Below are 22,816 nucleotides of genomic sequence, written 5' to 3' on the forward strand. Positions count from 1 at the left end.
TTGACTTGGCAGTTGGGCTGAAGTTCTCAAAATGTAAGTCTCCCAAATTTGGGGTAGTTTCATGCACCCAAATTTGTTGAGGTTAGGAACGTTTTTTAGAGCTGCTGAAGATTCCTTGAATAATCTTTCGTATTTAAACTTGCTGCGGTGTATTATTTTTGTTTTCTTCCAACGAATTCTATGGTGGGTATCTAAGGCATGGTCTGCCAGCCCAGAGCAGCTGTACTGGTGAAACCGGATGTAGTCTTTGTGTTCTGAAATCCTGATATTTGTTGTTCTGCCTGTTTGGCCAAAGTAGGACAATTTGCAGCTGCAAGGGACCTGGTATACACCAGGTAGGTCTAGGGGAAGTGGTTGGTCTTTGGTAGAATGGATAAGGGATGCCAACTTTTTTATATGGTCTGTAACAAGAAGGTCATATTTTCTGAGGATATTGGTTATTTTCTCAGAGTTGCCTTGGATGTAGGGGATGGTGATAGATTTGGTGTAATCTTTATTGTGGAGGGGGAGGGTTGTGGTTTACTGGTTTGAGTATTTTTTGGATTTTTTTGGGGTTATAGCCATTGGCTAAGAAGGTGTTGTGGATGTGGTTTAGTTCAGTAGTTAGGGCCTTGTCATCTGAGCAGATTAATTTTGCCCTGTTATATAGTGTTTTCATAACCCCATATTGTTGTGAGGGGGGGTGGGATTGCTGGTGAATGTATCTGCCAGTATGGGTGGGTTTTCTGTAAACAGAGAAAACCAAAGATCCATCAAGCTGGCAGGTGATTAAAGTGTCTAGGAAGGGGAGGGTGTTGTTTTCCTCTTTTTCTAAGGTGAACTGGACTCTGGGGTATTGGTTGCTTAAGTGTGTTAGGAAGGAGTGGAGTGAGTCTGAACCATGTGGCCAAATAGTGAACACATCATCCACGTAACGAAGCCAAATAGTGGGTTTTTGTGGGGGCGAAGTTTAAGGCTTTCTCTTCAAAGGTCTCCATAAAGAAATTGGCCAAGGGTGGGGAAAGTGGTGAACCCATGGCTGTCCCCCTCTATCTGTTTGTAGAACTTTCCTTGCCAAACGAAATAGCCCGAGTTCATTGTGAACTGAAATAGGGATGAGATATCGGGAGGAAACTTGGCATGGATGAGCTCTAGGGTTTCTTTGAGTGGGACATTAGTGAATAGGGAGGAGACATCAAAACTGACCATTATGTCAGTGTGTTGGAGTGAGAGGTTTTCTACACTGGCTTTAAAGTGGGCTGAGTTTTTATGTGTGATGGTGTGTTGCCAGTATAGTGTGTGAGTGTTTTGGCTAAATGTTTGGCTAATTTATATGTGGGGGAATCAATGCCATCCACTATGGGATGTAATGGCACATTTTGTTTATGTATTTTTGGGAGTCTATATAATCAGGGGGGGGGGGGTCTAGAGTTATAAGGTTTTAGTTTGTTAGTGACTTCCACAGGCCAAGAAGTGACTTTCTTAAGGAGTCTGTGGAGAGTTCTAATCTGAGAGCTGGTAGGATTACATTCAATAGGGAGGTAAGTAGTACAGTCTAGTACTAAAGCATTAAGCTTACCTTCGTAGTCCTTTTGATTTAGCACCACAGTGGCGTTTCCCTTATCCGCTTTGGTGATTACTATTTTTTTGTTATTCTTCATTTCTTGTAGGGCTGCATATTCGTCTTTGGATAAGTTGGTTTTTGGACGTTTGGCTTTAGTGAGAACACCGACTACATCCAGTCTGACGTTGTTGGCGATATGGTTTGGCAGGTTGCGAATCCCACGTTCTATTTGGATCATGATTTCTTTGGCAGGTATTCTTTTAGGAGCTAGGGCGAAATTGTGACCACGTGCAAGTGCGGTGAGTGCCTCAGGCTTTAAAACTACAGACGAGAGGTTGACTACTGTGTTGAGTGGCGGCTGTGGTAAGGAAGTAGAATTCTTTGTCAGGTTTTCGTATTTTTTGGGCTGGCAGACCATGCCTTAGATACCCACCATAGAATTTGTTGGAAGAAAACAAAAATAATACACCGCAGCAAGTTTAAATACGAAAGATTATTCAAGGAATCTTCAGCAGCTCTAAAAAAACGTTCCTAACCTCAACAAATTTGGGTGCATGAAACTACCCCAAATTTGGGAGACTTACATTTTGAGAACTTCAGCCCAACTGCCAAGTCAACCAAATTAGCCCACCAGAGGGCACCATTAGGACTTTAGGAACAATATTAGTTTCTTGCTTTCTTCCTCATTTGCTTTTGTTAGTGCCTGCATGCACATACCATATCTTTATGTTCCTGAAGATGGCAACGTGACGTTGTCGAAATATAGAAGTTATTTATTAAAGTTACCTTTAATTAATATACTTTATATGCGTTGTTAATTCCGTAAACTAATTACCAGTTCTGTTAATAGTGTTTTGGCTATAACCATTTTTTAGAAAAGTATTGCTGATAACTTTAAATTTGTCTTTCAGCACATGTTTATTGGAGCAAATCTTCAAAGCCTTGTTTTTTAGAGTATTAATGACACCTAGTTTTTGTTTTTGGTGAAGCTGGCCTTTCTGATCATGCCCTGAACACTTTACACAGAATTGACTGGAAAAGCACCACTTTTTTGCATCACACCAAAACATGGTATGAACGCAAATTTAAGGAAGCCTGTGAGATTCTTATCAACCACCCCAATCTGAACGATAATGATAGTCTAAAAATCTCAAGCATATGGAAGGCACATATTCTACCCACGGAACCTTTCTCTCTAAGAGTAAACTATAAACAGGACTGTAGATAATCCAGAATCCTAAATCTAAAATAACAATTGTAATGTTAAAAATAGGGCATCATTGTTGCTGAAAGAAGACTATCTATAAGAAAGAAAGAATGTTTTTCTCATGTTATCTTAAATAGAATTTAGTTTTGATGTAGTTTCTAAATAATTAATTAATTCGTAATTTTTTTATTTTTTCATTTTTTCCACTAGAGGTCATGCCAGTAGAATAACCAATGATCAAATCATTGTTTCTTTAGCCTACTGTGTGTAATATAACTCAGCTTGTCCTTGTATATACTCCAGATGATGATCTTAATATGAAGATCAAAACGTCGGGAAATTAAAAGTTATTTATAACACGGTTGTAAAGTCCATAATTTCTAAAATGAATGCTGATCACCGTGCAACACTAAAATAAAGGATTATCAACAATCTTTCAAATATCTCTAATTCTAATTAATTATTTAATTTTTGTTTATACAAGTGGCAATGTTTTATACCTACTTTCAAACTACTTGAGATGCTCTGCATTGTTACGGATCGACCCTGAGCATCAGCATGGAATCCATGCATATAGACCTGATAAGGAAATGCATAACGCAAAGCTAATGAAGCAAAAAACATTTCAATACAAATGAGAAAATTCTGATATCCAGCTGAAACTGTTCCAGCACTTGCTGTAAATATTCCATTTGTAAAATAAATAGGAGAAATTACCCCTGCTTTCTCTAAAATGGCCAGAATGACTCCTAAAAATAAAAAAAAAGAGGTAAATGTTTTAATAGAAATATCCATTGCATATATTATACAATTAGAACTGCCAAATACATAAAGACATACGTTTAAAGGCTACTTTAATCATTTTAAAAGCATGAAATCCAACAGTTGTTAGCCCAACAGCCCAATCAAGCTAGTATGTAAACATTATACAAAATCCAAATATAATTAAGTAGACTTATAAACATTCATAATTAAATTCTAATATACTAGAACCCCCCCCCCTCCCCTCAAAAAAAAAAAAAAAAAAAAAAAAAAAAAAAAAAAAAAACTAACAGACATTTGGTTAAAACTAAAATTATCTACATAGAGATTTAAAAAAAAAAAAAAAAATTAAATATATACGAGGTATGGCAATTAAATAACGAGACTGGTTGCAAAAATGTGGTTTATTATTACAATTGTACAACTTAATTGTTATCCCCTTCAACATACACCTCCTCCTCAATCTACACCGTTGCATACGAATTTTCCATTTTTGGAAGCAGTGTCACAAGTCATCAGATGTTATCTGCTTCAGTAGCGTTGCCATTTTCTTCTTCACGAACAATGCTGATTTTTTATATATATATATATATATATATATCAATGGCATGCTAATGGTTGGATGGGTACCAGAGGGGCAGACAGTTAACCAACATTATTACCTTGAGGTTCTGCCCAAGCTGAGAGAACGAGTGAGGAAGAAGAATGCCTGGATTCTACATCAGGACAATGCTCCAGCTCACAGTGCACTGTCTGTAAAGCAGTATCTGGCTGAACAGAAGATACCAGTGTTGGACCATCCACTTACTCACCAGACTTAGCTCCATGCAACTTTTATTTTTCCAAAGTTGAAATCTCATTGAAGGACATCCATTTTCAGTCAGTGGATGAAATAAAAGAGAAAGTGGCAGCACTACTGAAGCAGATAACACCTGATGACTTGCAGCAGCACTGCTTCCAACAATGGAAAATTCATATGCAACGGTGCATAGATAGAGGAGGGGAGTATATTGAAGGGGATAACAAGTAAGTTGTATAATTGTAATAATAAACCACATTTTTGCAACTAGTCTCATTATTTAATAGCCACATCTCGTATATATTCAAAATATGCATTGTGTAATATTTTCAGACTAGTTCAAGGCACAAGAGTATATGTATATATACAGGAGATTTGAAAGAGGAGCAATCACCATCTAGTTTCAAGTAAAAATGAGTATCACAGAAAAAGAATGTATACACAAGATTTAGAAAAGTCAGAATTTAGTGTAAATAAATTTAAATATAATAAAGTTACTGAGGAAGAAATGAAACAGCTTTTTTTTTTTTAAGTAATTTCACACAAACTTTTTTTCTTCGTGTTAAGTAATAGATTTAAAACAGAACAATTTCTTGTCAAGTATAACTTAATTTCTAACAAACACTTGCTACAACTATCTCCTCCAAAGTAATATAATAACATACTATTTTGTTACTAGGATATGGAAACTATGACTTCTGCATAGATTTAATTCTCGATATCTTCATGGTTCCTGCTTCCACTCACCATTAGTAGACAGAATTCAACTGGGCTCGAGAGAGAATAATTCATGGCAATATACATGTTTCATGTTTGTAAAGGAGTGTGCTGTGTACTATGAGGTAGTGAAGTGATCTGATGTAAACAGCCTTGACATACAAGTAGCCTAGTCATGAAGATACCTAAACACAAACTTTCATTTGCTCATGCTTGGATAAAGGATCAAAACATAGTCTGAGAATAAGAAAACACACCTTGGAGACCCAGTGCCAAAATCTGAAAATGTCCAGTAATACTCTGTACATTCAGAACATGCATGTTGCCCTGATCACTAGATAGTAGTATTGATAAAGCCAATAATTAATTTCCCTCCTCCTTTTCCAAGCTTAATTTCCTATTATGATACTGTGCTTATTATTACAATAAATAATTTAAGGATGACACTTGACAATGATTTACTAGTAGACTGAAAAACAGGAGATTCTTCCAAAGAAGGTATAACAGCATAGAAAAGACTGAAGATAAAGAATAAGACCACTGATGTAGGTGGAGAAGGGATAATAAAGAGGAAGTTCAGGAAAAGAAAAAAAAATTAAGAGAAAATAAGAGAAAGAAAGAGAAAGCCAGAAAGGAGATGCATTAAGAACCAAAAGTAATGGTAGGAAAAGAAAGTAAAGAGTAGAATGAACAGCTTCCTTTTATTTTTTTCCGGGAAGCCTCTCTATCAGTCAATATCGACAATGCGCTTTGGTTGGAAAGACATAAGTTCAATCCCACTTTGGATGTGAATGATACTTTATAAGGTCTTTTCTAGTGAAAGCGAGTTAACCCATTTCATATGAAGGTGGAAGGATTTTCCCTCCTGGAAAAGGGAAAAACTAGTTTCCCCTCTTTATCAACCTGCAAAACAGGAAAAATGGTGTCAGAAGAACATCATTAACAGACCTAAATACACTGGCTTTGTAGCTTAGTTGCTCAGGCTGAAATTCAAAACTCAACTCTTGATTCCTGTCTTTCTCTTCAAGAATCTGTTCTAGCATCCCATCCTCTTTTCACTATATTCTTCAAGAGAGCTTTCTTTGTTTCAGTATCTTCTTCAAAGTCTTCCCTACACCATTGCACTTTCTTCCCACTATCAACATTTCCAGTAATATTTCTGTAATTTTCAAGAGATGCCCTGAAGAATCACTGACTTGCAATCATCTATTAAATAATTTCCCAATGTCTAATTATTAAATTAATTAGTGTAATGGGCAATACAGTATATATAATTTAGAAAATTAAGCTTGAAAAGGGAATATCTCCATTCATCATTATGTTTTACCTATACCTAATTTCCAAAACAAAAAAATAAAAACTTCTGCAAGGATAGAAGCACTAGAACATCATCTGTGAGAAAGAGAAACATTATAACTATGTGGTGGACCTAAAACGTTAAGGCAGTTCAGGAAAGAAGAAATAATGAGGGTTTCTAGAGTGTAAACCAGTATGTGCCAATTCAAAGTGCACGCACACACACATAAAGTAAGAAAACTAAGTTGTGTAAAAGTGACCAAATAAAAGTCATGGAAAGGCTGAGCTCTGAAAAGACAATTCTATAGAAGATCAATACAATAAACACAAAATTCTTAAGGCTACTGAAGCAACTCACAAATGGTAAAACTGACCATAAAAACTGAAGAAAGGGATTGTTTGAATAACTGGATACTTACTTTAAGAAATTTTCAAGTGAGACAACTATTGGCAAAAATATCCAGGAGGAAAGGAGTTGTGAATATAGTTTACTGCTAGAGAGGAGGAAACTTTTTCTGCTTTCAAATATGAAAGCAGAAAAAGTTTTCAGTGACCTACACATTGTAATTCAGAAAGCATTATCCAAAGGTCAAGGATAGAGGAACCTGCTTAATAGAGGAATTTCAATATTGAGTGTTCCAGATAAGATTCATGTAAGCACATATGAAAGGGGACAAAGAAAAATCTAGGTTTCAGATCTGATAAAGTTGTCACCAGGTTTTTATTATCAGAAAATAGTCAAGAAATCATCAGAATATAGAAGAGATCTGTATTTATATGTTGTAGATCAATAAAGCATATAACAAAGTGCCAAGAAAAAAAAAAGCAGTTCAAAATACTGCAATTACATGATGAGATACTATCCCATAGTCCTTAATGGACCGTTGGGTCACTCATGGCTGAGCCATGAATGTCTACTGGGCGATGAATTAAGACAGATGGCACTCATCTTCTCTTCTGTCTTCATCTATATGTCCTATGGCTGTATCCTGTATGTTCACGGTTACGGTTTGCCTGTTTGTGGGATGAAAAACTCCACGATAAACTGGGGAACAAACCTGCTGTCCACGCCCAACACCGGCTAACTTGGCTGAGGAAGATCCTTCAGCTATTTGTGTCTCCGACGGAAATCGAGCCTAGGACACTCCTTCCCCAGGCATATGGTTGCGAAGCTCACAGCCACTAGGCTAACTGCACGGACTTCATGAGACACTACAGAGAACAATTTTTGTATTCAGTTCTATACTAAGTTAGAAGTGCAGGAATACAATGGAAGATGGTTTTATGTAAAATGAGGTATAAGGCAATGGTGCATACTATATTTAATGTTATTCATTATCTACAGAGATAATATAAAGAAAGTGACATTAAATATGATATCAAAATCAGATATATTAAACTTAGTTCTTTATTGCAGATGACATTCTTAGATAATAATTATATTAGAGATAATATAAAGAAAGTGACATTAAATATGATATCAAAATCAGAAATATAAGTAATTTTTGACACAAGTAATGTGGGCAAATATGAGAATGGGGAACTGGACAATGAGACTAATTTGTGCTTATGGTCCCACAGAAGGTTCTACTAAGGTAGAAGTGGAGGAATTTTTTGAGGCTTTAGAAAAAGCAACTGACACAATGCAAAACGAAAACTTGGTCCTTGTTGGGGATCTAAATAGCACAGTAGGAAATGATTGTGAGACATACAAAAATATTTTGGGAAAATTTGGAGAAAAGAGCAAAGCTAATAATAATGGCAAATATCTGTTGGATTTCTGCTCAGGACATGGACCAGTAATTAATAACACCATGTTCCAACAAAAAAATGTGCACAACTTCACATGGAGAGAAGAATTGTGGAAGAAAAGCTTGATGAAGAACAAGCTGGATTCAGGCCAAATAGAGGCTGTCAGGATCATATCTTCACTTTACGACAAATAGTCAAGAAAGCATGGGAATATAAAAAAGGTCTGTATTTAAGTTTTGTCGATTTGGAAAAGGCATATGACAAGGTGCCAAGAGAGAAGCTATTCAATATGCTACAGTTATATGGTCAATGGGGCATTATATCAAGCAATACTTAGCCTTTATTTGAGTTGTAAGTCAGCAGTTAGAATTGAAGGAAGTAGAGGAAGGTGGTTTAATGTTAAATCTGGTGTGAGACAAGGATGTACATTATCCCCTCTGTTATTCATTATCTATATGGATCACATTATGAAGGAAAGTGGTATTAAACATGATATCAAAATTGGAGATGTTAATGTCAGCTCTTTGCTTTATGCAGATGATGTTATACTTCTAAATAAATCCGCTACAAGTCTGCAAGATTTTCTGATTAAATTGAATAACTGTTGTAATAGATATGGTATGAAGGTCAGCAATAAAAAGACAAAGACAATGAAAATAGGCAGAATCATTGAAAATGTCAACTGTGTTGTGAACGGAGAACCTGTGGAACAAATAAAACATTTCAGCTACTTAGGCACGATTTTTAGTGAAGATGGTAAATTAAATATAGAAATAGACAGCAGAATCAGCAAAGCTGGTATGGTGGGAAGTCAATTGAATAAATTCATATGGAATAAGAGAGAAATTAGTCGGAACACTAAATTAGCTGTATACAAGACAGTGTTCAAACCAGTTTTAACTTATGGATCTGAGAGCTGGGTCAGAAGTAAAACACTTGATCAAAGACTAGAGACCGCAGATATGAGAGTCCTGAGAAAGATTATAGGCGTGAACAGATGGCATAATGGCAATATCATATTAAAAACGAGGATATTAGGAAAGAACTTGACATTGTCGGCATCCAGAAATGCGTTAGCAAAGCTAATCTCAGGTGGTATGGTCACTTAAACAGAATGGACGAAGAAAGATTAACAAAACAAGTGTTCTCTGCCAGGTTGGTAGCAAAACGACCCAGAGGAAGACCAAGATATAGGTGGATTGATACGGTACAAAGTGCCTTAGACGATAGAAATATAATATCTGATAATGTTGACAAGTAACTGGTTTGGTTGAAAATTGTAGATAGGAAGTTAGTAATGATGTAATTTTTTTCATGTAGTACTATCATTTCCTGTACACCTCTTGAGGGTACATGGCAGGAATTTGATGATGATGATTTTTGACCCAAGGTTCAAGGAAAGCTAGTAAATATCATTGATTCGTAACATTGTGAAAAGTACTTTTTTTTTCCAAATTTTGTCTAATGATACTGAGTTAATTTATTGTATTTATTCTTTTAATAAGTGAGCAAGATAGACTGAGTTATTTAGACGTAAGTAAAATGTTATATTTCCTTAAATTAGATACTGTTGGTATGGCATCTATGCATAGCAGAATAATGGCAGCGAAGATATCTTTGCTGGGCAAACTATATTTGTGTCATTTTGTGCAGTGTAAAATTGGTGAAATGTATTCATCACGAGGTTGAAAGATTTGTGGAAGGAGAATGAAACTGGTGACAGAGTGCAATAAAAATGCTTTGAAAGTGAATGCAGAGAGAACGAATTACATGAGAGTACAGTGGAGTAGAGTAGAGCATGTTGATACAAGACCGGAAAATGTAAATATTAGTGAGAATACTGAAAGTGCAGCAGCAGAAGTTCAGGAGAACATAGAAGAACTGAATAAAGAAATTGCATGCTTGCAGTTGTAGTCCTTTAGAGGGCAAAGCACGATACTGAAAAGGCTGGGGGGGAAAAACAAAAAGAGAGAGAGATCAGTCGAACTGAAAATAGAAGAAAAAAAGAGGTCTGACACTAAAAAGAAAACTGTAAGAATTATTGAGATAATAAGCAAATGCTTATTTATGCTGATTCTATGATAAGGCGAGTTTTTCAGGAAAGAACTATAAAATCTTGTTTCCCTGGTATGAAAATTAATAATATTAAGAAATACTGTCATTAGTGAGACTTGGCTAACAGCAAATGACATAGTTACAGGGGTAGAATGTGATGGATTCAGTATTTTCAGGAAGGATAGAGTACACAGGACAGAGAGTGGGATACTGCAGATGAACTGCAGCCAAGAAGATGGCTTGGTCAATCTAGTGTGCGATTGAGGCCAGCAGGACAAAATATAAAGCTGGTTGCTGCTATAGGCTGGGATTGCCAGGGATGATGTGAAAGACATGCAACAGCAGATTAATACAATGAATGCAATCTAGTAATTATGAGGAATTCAACTTATTTGACATAGATTAGAAGGAGAAAAGATTACATGGCAGAAAGAAAATGAAATGTATACACTTACTGAGAGATGACTACTTGAGGCAGGATGTGACAGAGGACACTCGTGTATGAGAGTGTTGGATCTTGTTATAGAGGACAGAAGACCTGTCTCTAACTAAGGCGGTTACATTGCCTTCAATTTGGGAAGGTGATCATATGGTCGACTTGGGAGATAGCAAAACATGTGGAAATTCCAGTTAAGAAGGGGGGGGGGGTGTATGTGTGGAACTATAAGACAGGCGACTGTGATATACTTAGGAGGCAGTTTGAATCAGTAAAGGGATAGTCAAGGGATATTAGGTCATCCCAAAAGTAATGTCATTTTTACCATTAAGTTTAGAAAGAATATAAAAGATAAATCACTTGCTAATTTAATCAAGTATATATTCTCTATTTGAATCAATGCTCTTCCAACATTATGAAAGCTTCATAATGACATTTCTATAGAATTCAGGAGGTTTGGAGACAAAGAAGTTGCATAGACTCAATTGCAGTGCCTCTAATGTATCATTTGTTTCTCATTAATGAAATTGCAAACTTCAAAATAAGTGGTAATCTGAAAGTGCAAAATCAGAAGAGTACGGAGGATGTGGAAGGTTTTACCAGTCGAGTTCCTCAAGCTTGTGTACAGGTGATTCTTGAACTATTAGGACATGCGTTACATGGTGAAAAAACAACACCCTTTTGACTGACCAGAGAACGCCTCTTTTCTTTCGGTTTTTCATTCAATCAATCGAGTTGTTCACAGAATAAGTCAGCTGTGATTATTTGGTTTTGTGGCAAGAGTTCAAAGTATATAATACCAACCATATCCCACCAAACATTTAACAAAGCCTTTTGAGGGTGAAAGTCTTGTTTTCGCTGAGGTTTAGCCTGTTCCCCTGAATGAATCCACTGCCTTTGGCACTTAACATTCTTGCAAAGCATCCACTTTTCATCATTGGCAACTACACAACTCAAAACCGGAGATTGAACCTCTCAAGAATGAAGGGCAGTGCAGATGTCGATGAACTCTCTTCAATTGTTGTTTGTCAGTTCGTGAGGAATCCTCTTGTTAAGCTTAGACACTATTCCAATTTCTTGCAAATGCCGATGGATGGTCAATGACGATGAATTAGGATCTTTTGCTAAATCTTCAACTGGTGCATTGGCATTTCTTGCAATAGCAGCTTCCAGCCTATCATTATCAAGAGAGATGGTGCCCAGAGCGAGGGGAATCTTTCAAGCTAAAGTCTCCTTGTCGAAATGTTTAGAACCATCGCTAGCGATTTAGCACATTCAAAACATTATCGGCATACACTTTTTGCACATTTTTTACAGTGTTATCAGCGTTGCCTTTTTTGAACTAAGCATGATGTGTTCTTCAATGACCGCCACAGAATTAAAAGGTTATTTAAACAATAACTTATGATGTTCTTGCAAGGTAGAATTCCTTAGACGGCAGCTGCCTCAGCTTAGCGATACTTATAAAGCTATAAAAATTCATGTTTAGACAAGCTGAGACACATTTGAACAAGTACAATATAAAAAACGACATTATGTTGGGGATAGCCTAATATCAGGAGGAAGCATTATTATGCCTTATGACCAAAATCAGGAGGGTAAATCAGGTAGGAGTTAGATGGATGAGTAGTATTATTAAACATGAGCTGAAGAAAAAAAAAAAAAATGTGGAGGGTATATAAAGAGAAAGATGACCCGCTAGCTCATTAACAACACAAGGATCAGGTAAGAAAGGTGAATAGCATCATAAGGAAGGTAAAATCAGATTATGAGAAGAAATTATCCAAAGAGATGAAAAGAAATCCCAAAGAGTTTTTTCTGACCATTTCTGCAAGGGCATATCATCTAAGTGAAGATACTGTTATGGCAGAGGTGATGGGGACTGATGTAAGAACAGAGGTTGATGAATTAGAGATATTTAGGATATTGCAGAATCTAAATACAAATACAGCTGTGGGATTAGACGGAATATTGGATTGATTTTAAGAGACGTGCAAGAGAAATGATGATGCCTTTGACTCTAGGCTGTTTAATTTAAATCTCAGCTCTAGCAAAATTCCAAGAGAGCAGAAGGAGCAAATTAATTCCTTTGCATAAAGGGAGATCTAAGTCTATGGTAGCAAATTAGAGACCAATCAGTATTTCAGGAGTGGTGGTAAAAGTAGTAGAAAAGTTGGTCAAAAAAAGAGAATTCAGGAATGGGTGGATAGGAATATGATAATACTCTATGAGGGACATCATGGCTTTCTGAAAGGTAGATCATGCCTTAGTAATCTAACTTTTTATAACAGGTTGACAACTGAGTTGGATAAAGGGAATGGCTGCAGGATGATACTGTTGGATTTTGCAAAGGCATTTGACAAAATACCACATGGAACTCTATTATGCAAACTGCAACAAATGAGGATGGTCATGTGGATAAAAAGGTGGCTGATGGACAAATACCAAAACAATTAGTACACAGAGGAGCAGAATCAAGGAAAAGGAAGGTGACTAGTGGTGGGCTGCAGGACTCTTTACTTAGACTGCTGCTGTTTAATTTGTACATGAATGATATAGGAAATAATTTGAAGGGAAATATTCAGTTGCTTGCTAATGATGCAAAGTTGGGTAGGTTAATATAATCAAGGTGATCGTAAAGAGCTTGCAGGATTTGAATAGGCTGATAGTATGGGCTAAACATAATGGATGATAATTTAATGTGGAAAAGTGTAAAGGTATGCATTTTGAGATACAAAGATTACAAGCTGTGTACCACATTGAGGGAATTGTACTCCAGGAAATTGATAAAGCCAGTGGTTTGGGAGTAGTACAGATTGACAGAAGAATAGAATAGAAGATTGCAGAGATCTACAATTTTCTATTCTATTCTTCAATTCTTCTATTCTAATTAAACTACTCACCAACTGCCATCACCTCACTCCTCTCTATACAAAATAATGGATAGTCATTAACAGTTAACTTCTCCACTACCTAGAGAACCACTACTCAACAACACCAATGTGGATTCTGGCAGAGCTGACTTCTTAGCCAATATCAGTTAACACTGGACATATGCCATGGAAAGGTTAAGAGAAACATGTGCTTTAACTGTTGATATTTCCAAAGCTTACAATTACATCTGGCATTGAGGCCTGCTAAGCAAACTGCCATCCTATGGTCTACCTGCTTACCTCTCAAACTGGGTAGCCAGCTTTCTCTCTGATAGCTCACTACATATCACATATGAGGCCCTCCTGCATCGGAGGGCCCCATACACTGCTCTGGATTCTGTTCCATCACATCCTCTTTTTCTACTATACATAAATGGCATACTCTACATCACCCCACTAAGCCTATTCACAGATTTGCTGATGATTTTCTTTTAACAAACCACAAAATGCTCAGACATCCCAAGCTTCCAGATCAACCAGTGCCTTAAACATTGATCTCCATACATCCTTGAAATTGGGCAAGAACAATCTGGTCACCTTTAATGCCGCCAAAACACAGTCTTGCCTTTTCTCTTGCAAAAGGAGATCTCAGCTCACCTACCCTTATCCTTGGTAATACACATATCACCACAAAGAACCAGATCTCTCTCTCTCTCTCTCTCCTTGGTCTAACATTTACTTACAGTCTCTCCTGGCATCCCCATCAATCGCTTCCTCAATATTTAAAACATTGTGTTTCCCACCTATGCCATTTTTCACTCATCCAACTCTTAACTTTATACGAATCCCAAATCTATACATCCTTAGAATACTGCACACATGCTTGGGGTGGTGTACCTAAAACTTCCCTTAAATTCTTGATGTTGTCCACAGGAGAGTAATTTTGCTCATAGATGATTCCTCTTTTACAGATTCACTTCAACTACAGATGCAATGTTTCAGCTGTATGTCTATTCTGCAGGTACTTCAATGATCATTGCTTCACTAACCAGTAACTATCATTCCTCCACTTGTTGGGTTTTAAAACATGAGTAGCAAATGCAATTGCATGGTTATGAGCATAAGTCTACTCAGCTCATAACATTCAATTGCATCAGTCTGTTTTTCAGCTAAATTTCAATCATGAGGAATCCTGCACATATTAAGAAGACTAATGTAAAATTTTTGATGTTCACAATAGCACTGCAGATTGTGTTGTTGAAATCAGTATCCAATGAGAAAGAATGTACGCGTCAACAAGATGAAGACATGTTAGACTACTGGATAAACCTTTTTCACCTTTCAAGATATACAGAATGAAAAAAAGGCACCTGTGTAGCCTGCAGAAATGACTTGTTTTCATAGCACTAGGCTGCCTGAAGAAAGACGTTATAGGTTTGATTCTAATTGCAGAGTAACTAGCTTTTTCTAGGCCTTTCTTTGGACAGTTCTCAAGTTAGTCAATCTTTGGCACGTGCAAGTAAGTTTTCATCTGGGAAAGATAGGTTTTTAATCCTGAAACTCAAAAAATAAATAAAATAAAATAAAATAAATGAAAAAAAAAAAAAAAAAAACAGAACTCACTATTTCAGACATATACCCATTAGGCACCACAAACAAGATGGGGCTTGTCTGCCATAATTTCTCCACTGAAAGTTTTGCTTCATTAATATTCTCACTATCCATGACAACTGAAGAATGGAGATTGGCCAACCGTCGATCTTCAAACAGTTAGTGCAAAAGGACCTTTTGCCTCCAACCTTCAGGAATGAAAGGTATTGGGAGGAACAAAGAGAGCTTTCTGGCTCAATAAAGGAAGGAAGGAAGAAAGAAGCATTAATTTATCCAAAAAGAAGAGAAATTTCACTTTATTGTATCGGAAAGATCTTATAGGCAGGAAAGACTAAACTAAACAATTTTAAATTACTCTATATCATCCATATACAATATTTAATATTACATGAGTTTAGGATGTTGTTAATATGTCTTGAAAAATTTTAGAAAACAGAAATAAAATATAGAACAGCACAATCACCTACCTTGCCAAAATGACAAGAAAATAACAGACTTGATAGTGCAGAATTTCCAGACAGGTTCATATGGGGATAGCAGATCTTTTGTTGCAAAATAAAACAGCAATAATCCATACAAAGCAAATGTGACACTTATGTTATAGATAATAGTAATGTAAAGATATCCACTGTCAGGTCTGAAAGAAATATTAAAACATATTTTAAACTTTCAGTGTACATGACCTTATTCTAATATAAGTTAAACAAAATTAAAAGCCAAATTAAAATTTTTCAGTTGCTTGTGCATTAATAGAGTTAAGAAATGAAATCTTAACATCTGATTAGATATTCTTTGGAAAACATTGCCAAATACAACCTCAAAAATGACTGGATTATTTAGAGCTGTTGTTGTTGTTGGTGCTGCTGCTGCAGATACTATTATCAGATTCGATGCTCTCCAAAATTATCAACTATACATCACAAATAAACCAATAAAATAACTGCAATAATCTGTAATGAGATGATCAATAGTTAACCACGTAGGTGTACTTCTACACAGTTTCATGCTGTAACTATGTATACTTCTACACAGTTACAGCATGACTTGCTCGTGCTATAATTCTGTATGGAAATAAAACAATTAAGTGATATCATACTGAAATGGAAGTGCAGGGGGTCAAATGCAAGTGCTGCCTACAGTGGACAACCCACCACCCTCACTGAATGTGATCATAGGATGCTATGAAGGATAATATATAAAAACAGTCACTCGTTGGCTGACATATTGAATGCAGAATTCTGGGCAATGAATGGAACATGAATTTGCACAAAAACATTCAGAACTGAGGCTCATAACATAGGTTTATACACTGCTTGGAAAGAAGTCAACGGACACCCCCCCCCTTGGGCAAGGTGCATTGTGCCATGTGATGAAGCACGTGTTTGTAGCCAGTATAAACTGGAGAAATATGATGTTCCCAAGTAAGTGCAACTTTGTCTGGGTGAAAGCTGCAAGAAGGAAGCTGATGGAGTTTGAAAGAAGTATTGCATCCTCTTGCAATACTTCTGTTGCAAGCCTATCTGTTCAGCAAATTGTTGATAAATTGGGCAATCCCAGGTCAACAATCAGTGATATCATACTGAAATGGAAGTACAGGGGGTCAATGCAAGTGCTGCCTACAATGGACAACCCACCACTCTCACTGAATGTGATCATAGGATGCTATGAAGGATAATATATAAAAACCATCATTCACTGGCTGACATGTTGAATGCAGAGTTCTGGGCAACGAATGGAAGATGAATTTGCTAAAAAAAACATTCAGAACTGAGGCTCATAACATGGGTTTCCATGGCAGGACTGCAATATGCAAATCCCATATTACCTGAACTAATATGTAGCATCATCTTCAGTTGTGCAAACAACATGTATATACAGTGAGATGTGGAACTTTGAAAAGCTGCATTATGAAGTGATGAATCATGCTACATCCTCTGTCAAGCAGATGGATGGTTGTGGGTGTGGCAGATGCCCGGTGAACGTCTCTTACCAGAGTGCATAACACCAATTGTAAAATTCGGAGGTAGCAGTGTGATGGTATGGTCCTGTTTTTCTGGTTTAACCTTGGACCTCTGTTTGTGGTACCAAGAACGCTCCGAGAGATATCTGAACATTCTAGACAATTCAATGCTTCCTACTTTGTGGTGTTTCTACAGAGCTGACCACTTTTTACATCAGAAAAAACAATGCAATGTGTCATAAGCTGCTGCTGTAACTGCGTAGTTTGTGGACACGAACATTGCCACACTTGACTGGTCTCCACAGAGTCTTGATCTCAACCCTACTGAACCTGGAGAGTCAGATAAGGTTATGGGACATCCACCCAACAGTCCAGGAACTCATTGCATGCCACTAGGAAGAATGGCCTGAGTAGGCCTGTGTAGCTCAGTGGAAGTGGTGCTTCTGTGCCAGGCCACCCAAAGATAGACTTATAGTTCAAGTCAAGTCACCAACTGGAGGAACTTAATCTAAGCCTTTCTTCGACTGGTTCCCAAGTTAGTAGATCTCTAGCACAGGCAAGCATGTTTTTTCCAGCAGAAACTCGGGTTTCTCATTCCGTAAAAAACTCAAGAAAATCGACCGTAGAACCCACATTATTTCAGACAGTAACATATCCTGTTAGGGTTACATACCAAGAGATGGCAGTACTTGTTTGCCGGTCTCTTCATCAGTGACTGCCTATAATTAGTGACAGACATGGACCAGCTATCTCTGATTGACTAACAGTGGAGATTGAATTGCCCACTAGGTCTCCAAAAGCTAAATAGGGTTTAAAGGCCTCGTCTATTCCCTATAAGGGAATAAATGGTGTTAGCTTATTATTTATTTATAGGAAGAATGGTGTCCAAAATTCCTAATGATTGCTATCACATACTTGTGGGAAGTATGTCTTGTAGGACTGCTGCAGTTATCAAAGCAAAAGGAGGTCCTACATCTTTTTAAGGTTGGCACCATGGCTGTTTGTACCTCACACCATGTTGACTTCTTTCCAAGTAGTATAGAATACAGTCAAGACTAACTACAGCAAACACGATTATAAGAATTTGTTCACTATAACAAACCACTGAAAAAAATCCCTTGTTATTATCCTAAGAGGAGACAGAATCTAAACCAAAGGAAATTCACTATAACAAAGTGCCCACTATAAAGAACTATTTTTGTGGTCTCTCTTTGCTACAGTGAGAGTAAACTGTACCTATTTATTGCATGCATTCTTTCCACGGAGTCTGTTCTGCAAGGATAAAACCTCTGTGAAATGGCTATTTAAAAAACATAGATAATTCTGGCCTTTTACCAAGAAAGCTATACAACCATTAGGAATAATTATCATTCCTGAATTTAATGCAATGTTGAGATAAAGAAATAATGAATTAATATCACTCAGATAAATATTTCTTTCAAAATTTTAAACCTAGTATCAAGGCCATAATCAGCATAATGAGAGAGGTTACGACATAGTTCAAAACAAGCACTGATGTTTTAAGTTAAATAATGATAAATAATAAAAGCAAGCAAGCTTGATAGGACTTAAACAGACAGGCATTGTAAGAGACAAACAATGCAAAAAAAAAAAAAAAAAAAAGAGCAGTAATGTTGAGAGTTAAACAGAAAAGGTAGTCATTCCTGTTTAAATTCAGTTTGTGGAGCAGAGAATATACCTCTTTTGGTGTAGTCTACTGAACTTTGTGAAATTTGCCGAGTCTCTTGGTACCCCCCCCCCCCCAAGTGAATCCAGAAGGAAGCTGATCTCACCATTAGGAGATGAAAGTTATCCATCACCCTGATATTTTTCTAAGCTGACAAAATGGTGAGATCCTATGTGATGAATACAGATGATACATGATTAAGATGTCCATTAGTTTGCTCATTTGCCCAACTACATATCTCTAAACAGCAAACTGCAAGCTTTCAGAGCTCTCTGGTTATCTTCTGAGAAAACCTTGGATATAAGGAACACAAGTTATACACATCTTCTTGAGGAAGCAGCAAAAAGAAAATTGTTTCTTTTTTTTCTAAAGAGAATTATCCTAACCAATGTTAGGGGGGTTTCAATTGCTTATTTTTATTAAATTCTTTATTTACATCATACTGTGGTCTCAATATCGGAAACTTCCCACAAATCATCCTAACCATCAGAAAATTATGGATTTGTTGAACTCTAACTCAAGCCTGTAAAAATTACTGAACACGACATTAATTTTTTTGCTCTGATTCAAAATTTCTTTGACCAATTCATTACAAGTCTAGATTATGATAACCACTGACATTTTTTATTGCCTTTTTTGAAGCTTGACTTCTGCAGTCTAAATACCCAAACAGTGAAAACATTTTCCTTGGTAACTTCATTATTCATATACCCAACCTCTCAATACCCTTGATCTCTTTCTTAACCAGTTAAGAAGAGAACATTCTGTTAGATCCTGAATGAAGGAATCTTGCAAAGAAATCATTCATTCAGAATCTAACATACTAAACTACACAGACAAAGAGAAATACCTGCACATCAGCTGAAATTAAAGTGAAACTTCTTCACATATGTATAAAATTGCATTCATTTTATGTACCATGTATTTAATCTATTGTGATCATATTAAGATCAAATTAGAGAATGTCTTAAAAGGAGAATAATTTAACTTATTTTAAGCCTCACTTAAGCTGTATAGAATGACTGTGAGTCACCAGATATATATTAAGTAACAATTCATAGAAGGCATACCCACGTCAAGCGTAACACCGGCGGCAATAGGTTATGCGGAAGGTACGTGGACGTGAATACAAGAGTATAACAGCAAAGGAGGGAGAGCAAGGGATGAACCCAAGGGGAGAAAAGATATATGTCGTGTGCAAAGGGGACTCTGAAAAAAGGGGGCACTCAAATGAAGAATATAAGGGAATGAGCGCTGTATAGGCTCTCTCTTGTCGTATCGTTTTCCTGGTTCATGGTTCAGAAGTTAGCCGGTAGTTCAAGTGGAGGGGGGGGGAGATGAAGCGTCAATGCTATGATGTCAGACGGCAAGTTTTCCTGAGAATGCTGTAGGATTCCATGCAGAGCAGAAGGTGAAATTTCCAGCCTAGCAAAATCGAACCCTCGTAGAGAAGTCCCATCGAAAGGAATAGTGATGTTTCCTAAGACACAGAGAATTGAGTCTGTGATCGGCAGTAATTATGAAGATAGTGTAGCCCCTACGCTGGCATAAGGACAGCCAATAAACAAGAGGTAACCAGACGTACACGCGGTGCTGAAAGACGTCGGAAAAAGTTCAGTAAAGTAGAATTGCTCTATTATGTGTTTAGAATTCCTTAGAAGAGAGAAAATTATTTGTGAATGTAAATTATGAACATTATTCTAAAGAACTTTGTGGACAGACTAATTAAATAGTTAGCCTCTTATTGAGAATAAGAAGAATTGTTTAGAAGAAATCTTTTGTGTTGTATGTGATTGAATTAACATAATGAGATTAGGATTTTAGATTTATGGCAACTGAATAACATTAGAATGTTTGTCATGCCATCTTATGAATAGCTTGAAGAAGGGAATTTTAGCTTAACATAGCAATTGCAATCTATCCCATTTTCCAGTTACTGTGTATTACATGTTTTATAACCTTTGATTTAATTTAGAGATTTAATCTCTTAACTCGAGCTTCCTTATTTAGTATTGTTACATTGTTGCTCTCTGTAATTTATCTATCTTATTCACTCTATAGGGCTTCTAAGGTTATCTACTAACTTGATTCCTGTGAGACACCCCCTTTTTAACTCAGGCAAATTTGTTTCATTATTGCTGCGCCAGCCTAAGTCTAAAGATAGAAATATCTTATCCTAAGGAAAGTTCACAGAGATCAAGTGTCACCAATAATATTAAATTAGATCAGGGAGCTGTGGATACCTTAGCTTTGCAGTTGTAGCCCTTTACTCTTAATTTACTTTGGATATTCCCTGCATGAATAGGTTCGATATTTTATGAGTGGTGAAGTCAGTCAACATGCTCAGAACCCACATAAGTATAAATTAGAAAACATGTTTATTTTACATCTAAAGATTACATAGAAAAACACAATATTAAGTTAAACAATTCTAAGATAAAGAATTGCTTAGAATCTCACGCACAACTCTCTCACTTTAAATATACAACTCATTGTTGCATTAAAGAATCATTGTTAGCAATTCTACATTAATTACACATTCTCTGGTGCATATTTGACACAAAACATTATTCAGGTTCTTAGATCATTCAAGTTCTAATATCAGTTTCATTACAATAACTGCTGTAATCACACAATACTAGGATTCTCAGACAAACAGTCCAATGAGATTTTCGAGTGTCCCTGACTATTTTAAGTCAAAGTTCACTTCCCTTCAGAAAGGATCTAAATTTCTTCCATTCACAAATATCTAAACAATGTAATAAGATATTCACAGTACTTATATACGCTGCTAGGTCTGCATCGAGATCTTTTCGTCTGTCGCTTCTAGTGGAATTTCACTGTTGTTACAACACGCTGCCACGTGAGAATCACATGCACGATACGAATCTGGCACTCGTCTTTGCTATCTAACATCGGCTTGCTCTCGCAGATGGCCCTTGATTTGGATCTGCTGTTATCTAATGCATCGCCTCACCGAGACTTATGATAGTCAGCTATGGGAACTTAGAGACTCGACATCACCACCTTAGCACAATGATATCGCCGGAACAGAGAAATAAACAGGGGGGATTCTGACCTGCACTGCTGTATTTATTTCATTTCTCAGTGCCCTCTTTTCGACTTCGAAACTCAAACACGGATGCCCCCTCCTTCGTTCTGACTGGGTGACATCATTCTGCCACCTAACGGAGTCTTGTATTTTCAGGACGCTTGTCCCCGAATGTCTTCCACGAATTCTTCAGCCTCAGTCGATGCGTTATAACCGTGGTATTTCTGCAACCTTTGACCTTTCGTTGGTAACGTGTTAACCTTCTTGCATGCAGTTTTAATTCTAATGGTTAAGTTTTAACATATATTCAAATTACATTATTCTATTACATCGTTTTAGATTGCATAAAACCTCAGATTTAATACTTCTTCTTCTATCTTATTCTTTCTATGTTAATATGATATTATTTCCTCGGTGAATTTTAAGTTTAATTGCTAAAAGGGGCAAGTATGTTTATTGAGTTAAGCACATTCTGTTAGATCCTATATGGGTGACTCTTTTGTGAATAGAGTTTCCCATTCTTGATCTAACAGTATTGAGATAAATTGAATGTATGAATTCCTTTAGTGTATTTTGCTTTGATATTCCAATAAAAATGTTTTATTTACCTAAACCTGAGTCATGCCTGACTACGATTCTGATTTACCACTTATCAAAATAGAACCTATTTTGGCAGGAAGGAATTAGAATGTGTATATAATTATAGATTTAGGTCACGACTGCAGTCTGAATCTATACGGTCGTGTAAAATAAATCATTGTGTAAGAATGCCTCAGAATCTAGTACTGTCTCCCTGAACAAGGATCTTTTCTGCTGTAGGATACTGGCTGGCACATCATAATATAAATTCGCCAGTATCCGAAGAGGAAACAATCCTAGATGTAAGTATATTAGGCCCAATATCTGAAGAAGTATATTAGCAATTGAAAGATAGAATAGGAAGATATAAATCAATAAAATATAGAGAAAGAAACAACGTAACAATGGTGCAGCCGACAGGATATGATTAGGGCCCCTAAAATTTAAGGTTAATAGGGAATAATCACTATAAGTTGGTCTTGGTTTC

General features: G+C 36.6%; 1 protein-coding gene across 1 annotated transcript in view; it reads right to left on the minus strand.

Annotated features, from left to right (window-relative positions):
- The window catches only part of LOC150104956 (transmembrane protein 184B-like), a 145,686-nt gene that overhangs the window by 14,488 nt on the left and 108,382 nt on the right, over positions 1-22,816 (minus strand). Inside the window, exons 7-8 of the mRNA XM_090395435.1 lie at positions 15,519-15,688; positions 3,255-3,499 (exon numbers count right to left, since the gene is read on the minus strand). Coding sequence (XP_090251561.1) covers positions 3,255-3,499; positions 15,519-15,688 — 415 coding nt within the window. The remainder of the gene's footprint in view (positions 1-3,254; positions 3,500-15,518; positions 15,689-22,816) is intronic.

This window comes from Typopeltis vanoorti, chromosome 7 (genome assembly GCF_054136105.1).
Source record: "Typopeltis vanoorti isolate ZY-2024b chromosome 7, IOZ_Tvanoo_1.0, whole genome shotgun sequence".
NCBI lineage: Eukaryota > Metazoa > Arthropoda > Arachnida > Uropygi > Thelyphonidae > Typopeltis > Typopeltis vanoorti.